The sequence below is a fragment of the Brachyhypopomus gauderio genome, chromosome 17 (genome assembly GCF_052324685.1).
Source record: "Brachyhypopomus gauderio isolate BG-103 chromosome 17, BGAUD_0.2, whole genome shotgun sequence".
NCBI classification, from domain to species: Eukaryota; Metazoa; Chordata; class Actinopteri; order Gymnotiformes; family Hypopomidae; genus Brachyhypopomus; species Brachyhypopomus gauderio.
Genome location: NC_135227.1, coordinates 8,886,160 through 8,899,407, shown reverse-complemented (window position 1 = coordinate 8,899,407; position 13,248 = coordinate 8,886,160). Strand labels below are relative to the sequence as shown.

At 46.4% G+C, this 13,248-nt stretch overlaps 1 protein-coding gene across 2 annotated transcripts in view; it reads right to left on the bottom strand.

Moving 5' to 3' along the window:
* Positions 1 to 1,899: 1,899 nt before the first annotated feature.
* stxbp6 (syntaxin binding protein 6 (amisyn)) overlaps positions 1,900 to 13,248 on the bottom strand; it is a 44,748-nt gene continuing 33,399 nt past the window's right edge. The window contains exons 3-7 of one of the 2 annotated variants that reach the window (XM_076978259.1): positions 9,193 to 9,323; positions 8,777 to 8,942; positions 3,909 to 4,066; positions 2,332 to 2,395; positions 1,900 to 2,148 (exon numbers count right to left, since the gene is read on the bottom strand). In XM_076978259.1, coding sequence (XP_076834374.1) covers positions 2,372 to 2,395; positions 3,909 to 4,066; positions 8,777 to 8,942; positions 9,193 to 9,323 — 479 coding nt within the window. In that variant the 3' untranslated portion in view covers positions 1,900 to 2,148; positions 2,332 to 2,371. Of the gene's footprint in view, positions 2,149 to 2,237; positions 2,396 to 3,908; positions 4,067 to 8,776; positions 8,943 to 9,192; positions 9,324 to 13,248 lie in introns of those variants that run through there. The other variant, XM_076978258.1, reaches the window with a different exon arrangement.

Below are 13,248 nucleotides of genomic sequence, written 5' to 3'. Positions count from 1 at the left end.
TTCGATATTTTTGAATATACAACCTATTACACAAAAGCAAGATGAACTGAAGTTTTTAAAACAAATAAAAATATTTTTATTGACAAAGGCACTATTTTGTTAGCTTTCAAAGATAAGTCACACTGATCTAAATAAACCTTCTATTTTTGGTCAGAAACATTAGTGCATTAAATTTAATTTTTGTAATACGTTTTCTTCAATTGTTTTTCATTTTTATAGTCTCACCCTAAGAGCTTGTGAATTCTGTCTGAACAGATGAAACCTTGTTGAACAGTTGCAGTACGTCCAAAACAAATGTTTTAGCTGGTTAGCTAAAGAGGCAGGCGTTTCACATCTACTCCTACTGAAATCCAGGCCCATTATGTTAAGAACGCACACAGCTTGATAATTCAGGGGGGGGGGGGAACGCTGCGACGTGTTTGGCCCCCCTAGTGTTGGACCTGTGACGTGCTAGGGGCCCGCCAGCACAGAAACTGTGATGTACTGGTGTCCCCTAGTGTTGAAACTGGGGAATCACTATTAACCGACATGTTGAGGTAATTTCAGATCCATCTGACGCTACATATTTTAATAATAATCCGAGAAGTTTCAATTTAAAATCTATTGTAATTGTCATCTAGGTTTATAACTTAAGTACTGCTAGACAAAGTCTACATGCTGAACAATCTATATAACTGTAAAATGAGTTTAAAATGCAGTATACATGGTAAAATAATTTACAACTAAATCTGACACCACAGTAGTAAATATGAAGGCAATTTTGCCTAACATTCAATAGAATTACGCCACAAATTAGGTAATATGTAGACCTGTATTTTACACTTTTATTCAAATAAAGAACAAAATGGGCCCCAAACGATGTGTTTTGTAAAGACACTGGTGATTCCCAAGCTGATCAGCTCTTCACCTCACTGTAACTGCATACAGGCCTGCATTGGCAGCCGTCCGAGATGAGACCTCTTATTACACACACATTACATATTTTCAAAACACTCATTGTTAGACCAAAAAAAGAGAAATGTTAACAATCCACTCATTCAAGAAAATCATGGGACATCAGATACAGTTATTAAAAATAACAATTCCCATTTATAAACATTAGTTTAGAAGTAACCTATGTTACATACTAAGAAAGTAACAGACTAACTAACCTGTGATATTTAATACATATTCCTGATAAAATTTCCCACATTACACCTAACTGTTGTGAAGTACATTATGAATAAAGACGACTTGTTAAGTTTTAAAAGTACAGTAAGCAATATTTGCCAAGATGTAACCTCAACTATTTGGACCAACTGCAAAATGAACATCACAAAAAACAATACCATCCTTATCTACCACCTCTAATCTTCATCTAATACCCCATATCTCTAATCTCTTCATCTAATACCCACCCATCTATCCATCATCACTGGTTTATCCTGCTAATCAGGGTCACAGGGGGGTGGAGAGGGGGGGGTCTGAGCCAATCCCAGCATATCTAATAACCCATATCTTTTTATCTAATACCCTATATCTCTTTATCTAATACTCCATGTCTCTTAAATCATCTTCATTAATGGTAAATGGCACCTCCCACTCACTGCTCAGTCCCTACAACTTGGCCAAACAATATTTTCTAAATTCATGTAATGTACACAATTGTCATTTAAAGACTATATTCCAAAAATCATAATTTGGTCAACGTTTTCATTTCACTGTGAATATACTTCATATTTATCATAGTCATATTTAAAAACTTTTCTATGTTGTGAAAATATATGAAAAGATCAAAAATAGGACCTTTTTAATTTTAATTAAAAATCCAAACATCCATCACATACTCTCAGTATATCAGTAAATATCATTCTTCACATATAAGGAAGGTTTGTGGCATGTGGCATGTGGCATGTGATACTGCCATGCCACATCATCCCAAAATCCATTTCACTGCTGGCTTTGAAACATATTACATGACTAATGTGTGAGATGTATATGGAGTACAGGGATGCAATATTTAAAATATTTAGGCCAAGGCTAACAGCTTTTGTTTAGTTTTAAGTCGAACTGATCAGAATGTAACACCAAACACCGTGACCTCTTTCCCTCACATGTGCTTCTGCATTCAGACCTTCCAGAACTCAGTCCTCCCCAACTCCACACCGTCTGGGACAGGAAAGGCCGGACCAGACATGAACCCAGAAATCCTTCTTTGATCCCTCAGCAGCCTTATCTCAGTCAGGGTCAGAGCCTTCCCACACATCAGTCTTAAATCGCCCTCAGGAATGGTCAGGAAGATTAGATCTTTTCAGCTGTTTGTTTGAAAGAATTAACCAGAAAACCATTCACCATACATGAGCCAGCGATCCTTGGCATTACTTTGCACACTTTAACACTTGTGCTTCATGGCCAGCTGTAGAGAAAGACAGAAATATATATATATATATATATATATATATATATATATATATATATATATATATATATATATATATATATATATATATATATATAATATAGAGAGAGAGAGAGAGAGAGAGAGAGAGAGAGAGAGAGAGAGAGAGAGAGAGAGAGAGAGAGAGAGAGAGAGAGAGAGTTAGAAATGCAGTCTACAGGAACTGTGTGAGAGGGAAGGAGGATATAGAAGAACCTCCCAGCCCACACACAGAATTATTTTTATTGCCAAGTGGATATACATTGTCAATCAGCACCAGACTGTGTATTTCAAGAATTATAGTTATTAAAAAAATACCAAATAATAACCTGACAAATTGTCAAGCCATTTACGTAGTTCAGGAGCAGAAAAAATGTGTTTCAATGTTCTACCAAATTGGTTGGCTTTATGTTGACTGTATTTACCAAATGCTTTCCAAAGACCCACCCTACCCCACCCTACCCTACCCTACCCCACCCTTCTCCCTCCCAAGTATGCCTTATTCATCTGTGGATTCAATAATCTAATTCATGCGAGCCCTAACGGCCCAGCGGAAGCTCACTGTGAAAAGGGCAGAAACAGCACAGCTTATTCACAGCTGGACAGCCTGCACTCTGTGACCCTTCCAAACACTGACCACATGAGGGCAGCAAAGCAGCACACAGACGGGCACCCAGCCCAGAAACACAGGGACTGCATGACAAGAGGAGTAAAGCCCAGGTCAGGACACCTACAGCAGCAGAGCAGAGGGCAGGCGGCACAAAAGAGCCGTTTCACCACACTACTGACCGCGCAACACTTAATATGCTTAATATGGTTGCTCGTTCAAACATTTGGAGAGGCCTGGGGTGAGTCCCCCTCACCCCTGACCCCTTGACCCCTGCCCTCTCACCCCTGCCCCCGTCTGCAGGAGGAGAGGTGGCTGAGCACATCACGTTAACCTGTTTTTTTTCACCTCTCTTTTCATTTATGTGCCCACTTTTCATAAAATGCATAAAACAAAGAAATTGTAATTAGCTTCCCTGCTGTGGCAAGAAGTCGTTTATGAAAACAGCACAGCAGGCAGGGACAGGCTACCGCTGACAGGAGGCCGGGACTGGGCTGTTATTAGAAATAGTAAACAGATGAAGCATGCATTCACAATGCTGGGGGGGGAGGGGTGGGGGCATTTAATGGCATTAGACGTACAAAACCAAATTAAGCTAATGCGCATTTGCCAATCTGCATTCAGCACGGGTGGGTGTGCCTCAATGGCAGAGACATGTGACATGGGAGGTCTTTCAAAACAAACACAGCCCCCGGCATGGGCGACAAGCAGCTCTGAGTGTTTAATGAAGTTTCAGCAGAACAACGCCCTCACGTAGGAGGGCCGCTCAGACAGAATGGCGTGCATCGTTTGAGCGGCACCGGCACAGTGAGGTCTCTGGGTGTGTAGGTGTGCGGCGTGGGCCTCGCGGACGACGGCACGCTCACGCCAGCTCGGCGCCGGTACCTTGTGCGCGGTGTCGGCGAACTGCTGGGCGCTGTTCATCATGTCTCCGGTCCTCTCCTCCACCAGGCCCAGACGCTCCCCACGCTCGTTCAGAGCCTGGCTGGCCTTCTGCACCGCACTGGTGACGCTGTCCGCCGCAGAGTGTAGGATGCTGTTACCTGTGCACACACACACACACACACACACACACACACACACACCATTAAAGTTTATAATTATTCACATGTAACTGTTTAAAGAGCACACTACGAAGGCTTATTTTAGCAGTCAATGGACAACAGTGAAAACCAGCCGATATTCAATTTAAACAAGGTTTGTTTCATTTTATGGGCAACACGCCGGCTGTTATCCGCTCCAGAATTAGCTCACGCCCCTCATTTCACTTGCTGTACTAAATGCTTTAATGGCTTGCAGACGTCCGAGATGCCGGACCAGTGCGCCGTACCCCAGCCTGTCAGTGCAGCTGCTGTCAGTGCAGCTGAGGCAAATTAAGGAACGATGCGAAACGTTTGGACCCGTGCCAAACAAAGACGAGTTTAAGTCCCATCCTTGCTGTTTTTCGCTTTTTCAGACAGAGCCAATAACGGTTCTGGAGAGAGGGCGGGAGAAAGCGCCAGCTTCCCCTGACAGCATCCAGCCCGGCTGAAGCACCCTGCGACAGGCTCTGTAATTTGGGCCGTTGTCAGGAGAGCTCAAGCCGGTGGAGAGCGCAGCGCATGCACATTGGTGTCACTTCACAGCCCTGGAGCCACCACCCTCCAACTCCACCCTCCACTCCACCCCCTCATGGAAGTGTGAGGGCAGGGTGCATCACAGAAACACTCCCGCTTTGTTTTTAAATACCCGCTCCATCGGCGACACTCCCCGAGAAAATACACGCACAAAAGCCTCCTTCTACTCTGGTCAGAGTTCAAAACAAACGGTTCCTCAGAGGAGCAGGGCCCAAACACCCAAGCGCTCCATGAGAACAATAGATACGGCCACGGAAGCAGGAGGTGGCTTCGGATGACACGCCTGGACAATGTGGGCTTCTCACCAAGCCGAGCGAGGCCTGCCACAGAGAGCTGGACACACGAGACTTTCGATTGGCCGGAGACGTGCGAGCCTTGGTCACACCGCTGCTCCAGTCAGCTTCTCACAGGACAGAGCACCAGTCGAACGGTGCACGTTAGTCGTAAATTTTTTAGACACAAACAGTATCGTGTGAACTTAAGCTCATACGGAGGTCTGTTAATCTTGGAGTAATACAGGAAAAACGTTCCATGAGCTCGGTGGAAAGCAGTGCATTGCCTCGTGTAAGTACAGACACGTCACCGCCGCGGGGGAGAGCAGGTTGAGTGTGTGGCTCTTCAAACAGTTTCCCTTTACTGAAGCCAGAGCAGAGAGCCCACCGCCCCAGGCCAGAAGTCTCAGAGTCAAGGCTCCGATTGTAAGGGAGAGGAGATGAGGGTCTGTGCACTGAAAAGCCGTGGCGTGCCTCACCTGAAGAGGGATACCTGCGCTCTGAAAGGCTCAGACCTCTGCCTTCAAACACGCTCTTACATTACGTCTTCCGCCTTGGGCAGAGCAGGAAAACCTTCTTGAGGATTCTTGAGTTTCCTAAGTGACGCCCACTCGGGTGAGAGGCGTGGGCCAGAGGGTCAGATCAGTCATACCTCCCGCCCATCACCTGACTGGCCTGACGTCAGCAGCCTCTCGGGGAGAAGGCGTCTTTCTGGCAGCAGAAATGCGATTCAGGCTTCTGGCCCTTCAAAGACTGCTTCTAATCCCCCTCCCATATTTGGTGCCAAACACTTGCTAACTCCCACTCTGTGCAGGCCTCGAGATGAGAGGGTTCTGGAGCTGAGCGGAGCAGCCGTGGGGCCAAGCTTCTCCAGCGTGTGCTTTCACTCCGGGGCCCGGCAACCCGGGTGTGCTGGGCCGGGGGAGCCCTCACGGGGCCTTTATTAAGATCCAAAAAAGCACCTGGGGGATTTACTGGGAGAGCAAAGCAATGCTTTGTTAAAGCTTCGGCCCATTTTGGTGAACAAAACAACCGCATCCATGAAAGTGCATGAAAATGTCCTGACCGAACGAAAACTACTTATGCATTCAAGGTCCGAAACATCTTAGAAAAAAGGTCACTTTGCAAATATCTCCTAAGTTTACGACTGTGGATAAAAATCGGTATGTGCTTGTATTAAGACTTGACATTTGCTATGCTAATCCTGATTTACCGCATTCAAACAAAGTTTCTTTGTGATTGCTCCAACTGGGGCGTTGGCCCCGTCCCCTACAGTCTCCACAGTGTGTCCAGAAACCTGCTGTTGCTGTTCAGGGCTCCAGGAGGACCGCATCCACGTGGCAGGGTGACAAACAGCACATAAAGGCGTGTCATCGACAGACTGACAAAATGTCCTTATTTTTCACAAACTGAACCCAAACCCAATACCATAGCTGCTGCTTTGGCCTACAGCAGTGCTCCAAGACCTCTGACAGAGAAACTCCAGCCAAGCCACTACACTGACCAATGGCTCATAGTAAAGCAAAAGTAAAACCTGTATGGCACTTGAGCAATAACTTGAAAAGAAAACCTTGAGTGTTTGGCAGGGGCTCAGTCACAGAGGTTTGGGGGTGATGAGCGCTCACCCATGGGGACGCCATTCCATGCAGGTGCGGCGTGCAGCCCGGCGGCTACGGCACTACTGCCGTGCGGCTGCAACTCTGTGCCTGTTTCGTAACCCTGCGGCTTGTTTCCCTTCTGTTTGTCCACGCACACAGAAACCGTTTTATTTTACTCTGGTAGTTAAAAAGAAGGAAAACACTTGGGCCAAGTCGCAGAAAACCAGAAGTGAAGGTTCCACTTGCGTAACGGACTGAGACACATGGCCCCCGTGACCTGGTCTCTAGAATTTGGTTTCAGGCAACGTCTTACATGACATGAGAAGCCCTCACGTGATCATGGTGCTTTTTATACAAAAAAACATCATGTTAAAAATCACATTGCACAATGTGACTGAACTCCAGTCATCAACACTTATGTAGATGTTCAAGGCTGAACAGTAAATGTGCATGATAAAGCAAACACAACCAAAGCAATGTGACACCAGCTCTCTGATGCCAGTGTGAAGGTCTATGACCTTGCCAAGGGTACATTATACCTTTAACATCCTGTTATGACACACTCACTAACCCTAACCTAAACCCCCCCCCCCCCCCCCCCCAAGTACTTTCAAAAAGGCAGCAGCTTTCAAGAAGACCAGCAGTTGTTCCCCAAGAGAACTCGGTCATACCCATGCAATTAGCAAAGCTCCCCAGTCTCTTGGCCTGCACCCTGCTCACCACCAACAGAACACACCAGACTGAACTCAGAACATCCAGCCTTCTGTGGACACAAATCAGGCGTGTTCAACAGATAACACAAATGTGCAGGTGTTCTGATCAGGGTTTGGGGCGTCCTGCAACTGGAAGTGAAGCTCTCTAAGAGGGTAATGCTGATGTGTTTATAGGTGAAGAGAGACTGATTAAAGACAAGTATCAAGGGCTTAGTTCCAATACTGAATGTGTCTGTTAAGTTAGAAATGTCCTAATGCTCAGTGAATACTTTATTTTTCTGGGTAACTATAGGCAGCAGTATAGTTGGTTTCACTCAGTCATATTAGAAACAACTCTGTTTCCTACAAAACACAGGTGACCATGAGGCAGACAGCCACAAAGCATCTCCCATTTCAACTTCACCACATTTTTAAAATAAAGAATTTCTGTTTACTTGTTTGTTGCTTTAAGGAACGCCCTCCATCTCCATTTGAAATGAATTTTTATTAAAAGACACACGAACATTCTGTCACAGACACTTCACATTCATCAACACTCAGCGTCATATGTACACGTGGTAACTCGATACCTCAAGGTCATCCACACGAGCTCCTCAGTGGGTCTGCAGACACGTCCCCCACAGTTATTGTCCCACACCTGAGCAGCTTCATGATATTTGTTTTGCACTGGTGTGAGACTTAGACTGTAAGGGACAGACCAGGTCTTCTGTCTTGAGGACCTCAGAGTCTAGATTATGCCTCTCATGTCTGAATGAGTCTCAGTACAGCATTGCGAGGCATTGAAACGCAGTCAGGAGAGTCAGGCAGGTCCATTGATGCCAGCTGGATTTAAACAGCATCATCGTGTGTGTGTGTGTGTGTGTGTGTGTGTGTGTGTGTGTGTGTGTTAAACCCAGCTTGGCGTGCCTGTTCCCCGGGACCCCTGCCTGACATTGCTACCCACACTAATCCACGTTAGCCTCCCAGCACACCAGACCTCCACCGCAGGGCAAAGGAAACAGATCCAGGATCCGTGCTGTGCTTCATAGAGCAGGAGGATCTTACTGGAGTGTTAGCATCAGGAGAGGGGAGAGGGGGCTTAATGTCGGCAGCAGCACCAACGGCTACATCAGACGCCTCGAAGGATATGGGTTGCCTGCTAATAGTTTTACCCTAGAGGAACATGCCACAACTCAAATAAGAGCCTGGTCACATGACCAGGCTTCGTTTAAGTTGCATTACTTGAATTCATTGAGAGGTTGACATCACTGCTGTATGCTCTCAGAAAAGCACTGTCTCCTTTTAAATGATTACACTGAACGAAGAGTTTATGAAAGATCAATTCAAACTTACTGCCCTGGCCATCCTCGATCACTTCAAATGAAAACGTATTACTTATTGTATACGTATTAATAAAAAATAAATTTAAAAAATCAAATTTCCTGCTCCATACACCACTGACCGAATTTAAGAAGTTTGGCATCAACTTTCTTCAAAGATGCAGTGGTCTAACAGAGCGAGAAAATAAGGGTTGACCGCTGAAGCTGGCGTGAGGTCCGGGTCCGGCCCGCTCACCTCCGAGCAGCTTGGACTGACAGTTGACGAACTCGGGCTTCCTGTCTGCACTGTAGCGTTGGCATGTGTTGTGCAGGACCTGAACAAACATGCACTTGTCCCCAGCCGAGCCAGCCACCCACTGATCGAAGGCATTCTCGAAGGTCAGGTCAAACTCTGGGCAGTCCTGCGTCACGAGAGACAGAGAGCAAGACAAGGTATCAGGAGGGTGAGCAGGGGACAGACAGAGTGGAAACGCTGTCACGGAGTGAATTACATCGTTCCTATACGCAGGCCAGGGAGAGGGGCTGGAGGGTTCAGATGCGTGAGGCGGACAGGTGGGTACAAAGGTAGAGATATCAAGTGGCCCACTGTCACCACCGTCACCCTCACCCCGTGGGACCACAGTATGTTCGGGACCCCCGCCCACGACTCACTCTGTTGGGGTCGATGCCGTTGACCTGCCTCAGCTGGTCCAGGGTCCACTGGGATCTCCGGATGAAGGAGGCAGAGCCCTCAAACTGCTTCACTTTTGTGATGGAGACCTGCGTCGGCTTCCTGTTAGTGACTGGAATAAGGGAAAAAAAAAAAAAAAAAAAAAAAAAAGAGTGAGTTACTCCATTTTGGAAGAAGCCCACCTGACACCGAGCTGAAGGAGAAGAGGAGTTCTCCTGAGGGACGACGGCACTGCTGGCTGGGGGAAATAATAGGACTGGAGGACTTGGCTTTCAGGTGAAGGCAGTACACTTCCACAGCCATTCTGGACCATCCCTTATATAGTACTTTATTCATCCCCTAGGGGAAATTTTGGAAATTTATATATAGAATTTGGGCATGGAGAACACATGTTAACAAAACAAAATTTTCTAACTAAATGATTCAGACCCAGGTTTTCCTTTAGCCAAACCTTCAAGATCTGTGATGAAATTCAAAGCTCAAAGTCAAATAAATGTGAGACCATGCATTCTGAGTCAGTTTTTAGGTCACAGTAAGTGTTCTGCTGTTTTTAAGCAACTGCTAAATTCTTCTTAAAATCCTAAACACGTTGTACACTGGTCTTGCAATTTGCATGTCAATTATGCTTTCGCAGATGACAATCCCATGAAAGTTGTTTACCAACTACTAGTTCTGTAGGCACAAACACGTCTGGGAACTGTCATTCACCAAAGCATAAAGATGGAAAAACAATGTTGATAATACATTCAGACAAAATAATGACACTGAGCATGTCTGTCCCTTCAGGCATGCGTGTACAAGATATGCTATGTGTATTTTGCCAGTGAAAGGCGTTTTATGGGGATGGGGGATATTAAGAATTTAAGAGGTAACTGTCCAGTATATACTTAGAGTCAAATATGAAATAAGGTGAACTGCCCTTTAGTGTTTTAAAGTGAGAGTGATTCTTGGGCTAACTTGTTCATATATCCAGCAATACTTCATTATTCCTAAATTCCCAGTGAGAATTAAGCAGAGAATTTCATAATGACACGGTTATTATTATTATTTGAGAACCATTTATAAAGAATCTTGCATGGTGAAAAAATACTGCATGGTGCATGAACAAAACCACCTACACAGGAACCTACAGGGAACGGCAGTAAATGCCCCAACACACTACATACTACAACACACACACTACAACATGTCTACCACACAGGTCACATGGCACTCAGTCATCTACTATGACACTGCATATTTCTTCTGGAGTTCCTACATAGTTCTCTCTTACATTAAGCGAGATTCCAGAGCTCTGCAAAGAGGAATCAAAGCCCAGGTGTTCTGCATCAGAGTGCATCTGCTTATGTTCTTCACTTCTCTCACTTACACACACACACACACACACACACACACACACACACACACACACACACACACTACCCCAATCTAAATCTCCTGTTCCCTGGCCTCTCTCATCTAATGTGTTTCCATTCCTTCCTTCCTTCCTCCCTCTGCTGCAGCCCCCCCCCCCCCGTTCCACCTTCAAACTGCCATCTGGAGGAACAGTGTTGTTTACCAAAGTCTTAAGGGCCTGTTGGACTCCAGTGAGCCAAGCCCTCCCTCGACCCACACAATCAGCTCCAGACATCGAAGGTAAATGAAACATTGGACTGTCATTACTTAGTTTTTCCAACTTCTCACACACACACACACACACACACACACACACACACACACACACACACACACACACACACACACAGAGTTCTGGGCCCACTGCAACCTAATATACACATTTCTATAGCCAGGAAATCTCTCAAAAGATTTAACTTGTACTAATGTGATTAATATATGGCGCTCAAAGCCTTGATGAGAATTAATTTGCTTTTTAAATAAAAGTGCCAAAGTAGCGGAGGAACACACAAGTAACTCACAAGCAAGCGTAAAGTAGTGATGAGCACAGAACAGGAAGCACTGATCAGATCCCTTCAAATGGAGATCAGGCACTCGGAGCTGCAAAAGCAAGACCAAGAGAGAACAAGCAAGCTCCAGACTGAAGCTTAAACCCAAACTCCCATGAGGGGGTCTGAGGGGACAGAACAGGGCCTGGTGGCTGCATTTCCCAGGCACACTGGACCACGGTTACAGCCATTACCTTTTGGATGCCGAACAGAGGTCGTGACCTTAATGGTGAGTGTGAAATGCATGCTGATTGGAGAGCCTCAGCTAGTGTGCTGTTGCACATGTAAAGCACGACACGGAGTTTGGCCGTTTCATTCCAAATTAAACCCAATAAACAAACAAGCAAACAAAATAAATAAATAAAGCAACTGAACAACAATATGCCGCATATTGGCCAGGCAGCACGGATGTTCTGATTTCACTTTTTGGCAAGCTTCAGTCTCCAAGACTGACATACTCGTCACCACCATATTCCACAGCTTTGCTGTTAATCACAGAATTTGTGGCCAGCTCAGTTTCAAAACATTGGGCAGGATGCCAGCATTCAAATAACTGTTAAAACAACAGCCAGCTAAGATGGAGGGAGGGCGTAAGGCCTGCATGGCAGCCCTGCCACTTCTGTTCTCATCTGACGGGATATTTTGTGAACGCCAGATCCTTCATCTCCTCGAGGTCGCCATAGCTCACAGGCAGAGTTTAAACGGCCGAGCACTGAGCCATGCAGCTGTCTCCTGCTAAAACCCCTGTGCGCTCTCATTGACGCTCATCATTATGTCACAGCATGGTTTTACCCCAAAGGGACCACCACACCTTGTCTGAACATTAGCACGGTGGTGCTAGCAAGGCTGTGGTGTGTAGAACACGGTCAATAAAAGAAATCCCTCCGCGAGATTACGATGAGCAACGCATTTCCCCAGCACATCACTCCACGCACACTTAGAGCAGGAGTGGGGTGACTGAAGTCAGGGGGAGGAGACACTTGGGGGGGTTGAGACCCCAGCTAACACAGAGCTGGGTTTGCCCGTCACCAGTGAGGCCACTCATATGAACATGGGACACGGGAACCACAATTGCACTTTTTCCCCAGCCAAACTCTGCCAGCACCATACGAGCTACTGCAGAAGCAGACGCCAGCGTCTCACACGCACTGCAGGAAAGAGCTGCACAACGCCCCCATCAGCGGCTCCCCCACCCGCAACACCAGGCTGGATAACGACACCAACCTAATTACATTACAAACCAACCTGACTGCACAGGCTGCACCAGCAACATGCTGGACATAATAGGATTACACCAAGCACAAACAAACACTGCCTTTCATCAGTTAAAAAAACATTTTTTTTGTTAATCTCATTTACTGTTATGCCTGTGCTAGGTTACGGAGAATATCAAATGACAAATATAACGCACACAATCGCATTTGCGCTGCGGTGCTTTTCAATTCCTAATGCACACATTGCCCTGAGGGGACTCTGTGAAACTCGGGTGAGAGTCTCAGAGGCAGAAATTACAGCCCCATTTTCGGCCCACACCGAGCCTACCTGAGCACCTGCAGAAGCTGCCTCCTCACAGCTGAAGATCACAGGTACCTCGCTCTCGCAGGCCTGCCCTGCTGATGAACAGGTCAGCCCCACACTACCTCTACCCGGTGACAGATGAAACACTTTTCCATTGGTGGAGCACCACAGTGGCATAAACTTCAAAGCAAAGGAGCAGCCAGGGGGTTACCATGGCAATCCCACAGAGCCGGTGCCACTCGCTTGTGTGGGGGCACGGGCATGCTCAGCCGGCTGCTTAGGGGAGGCCGGCTGAGATCTGTGGACCTCAGTCCTCCGAGACTGAGCCCCCAGTCCGCCGGGACTGAGCCCCCAGTACTCTTGTGCAGCGCCACACTGTAGACCTTGACTGCAGGCTTGTTGATGTAGTTGGTAGTAGTGCAGGGGCATGGACATGAGGTCTCCACTGAGAATGTGCTCCAGACCAGAGGTGTGGTGGACACACATGAGTGAGAAGCAACCGTGCATATTAGACCAGGACAAAGAGTTGGTTTACAAGAATGTACAAGCAACATTTCATTTGGCACAAAATGATGG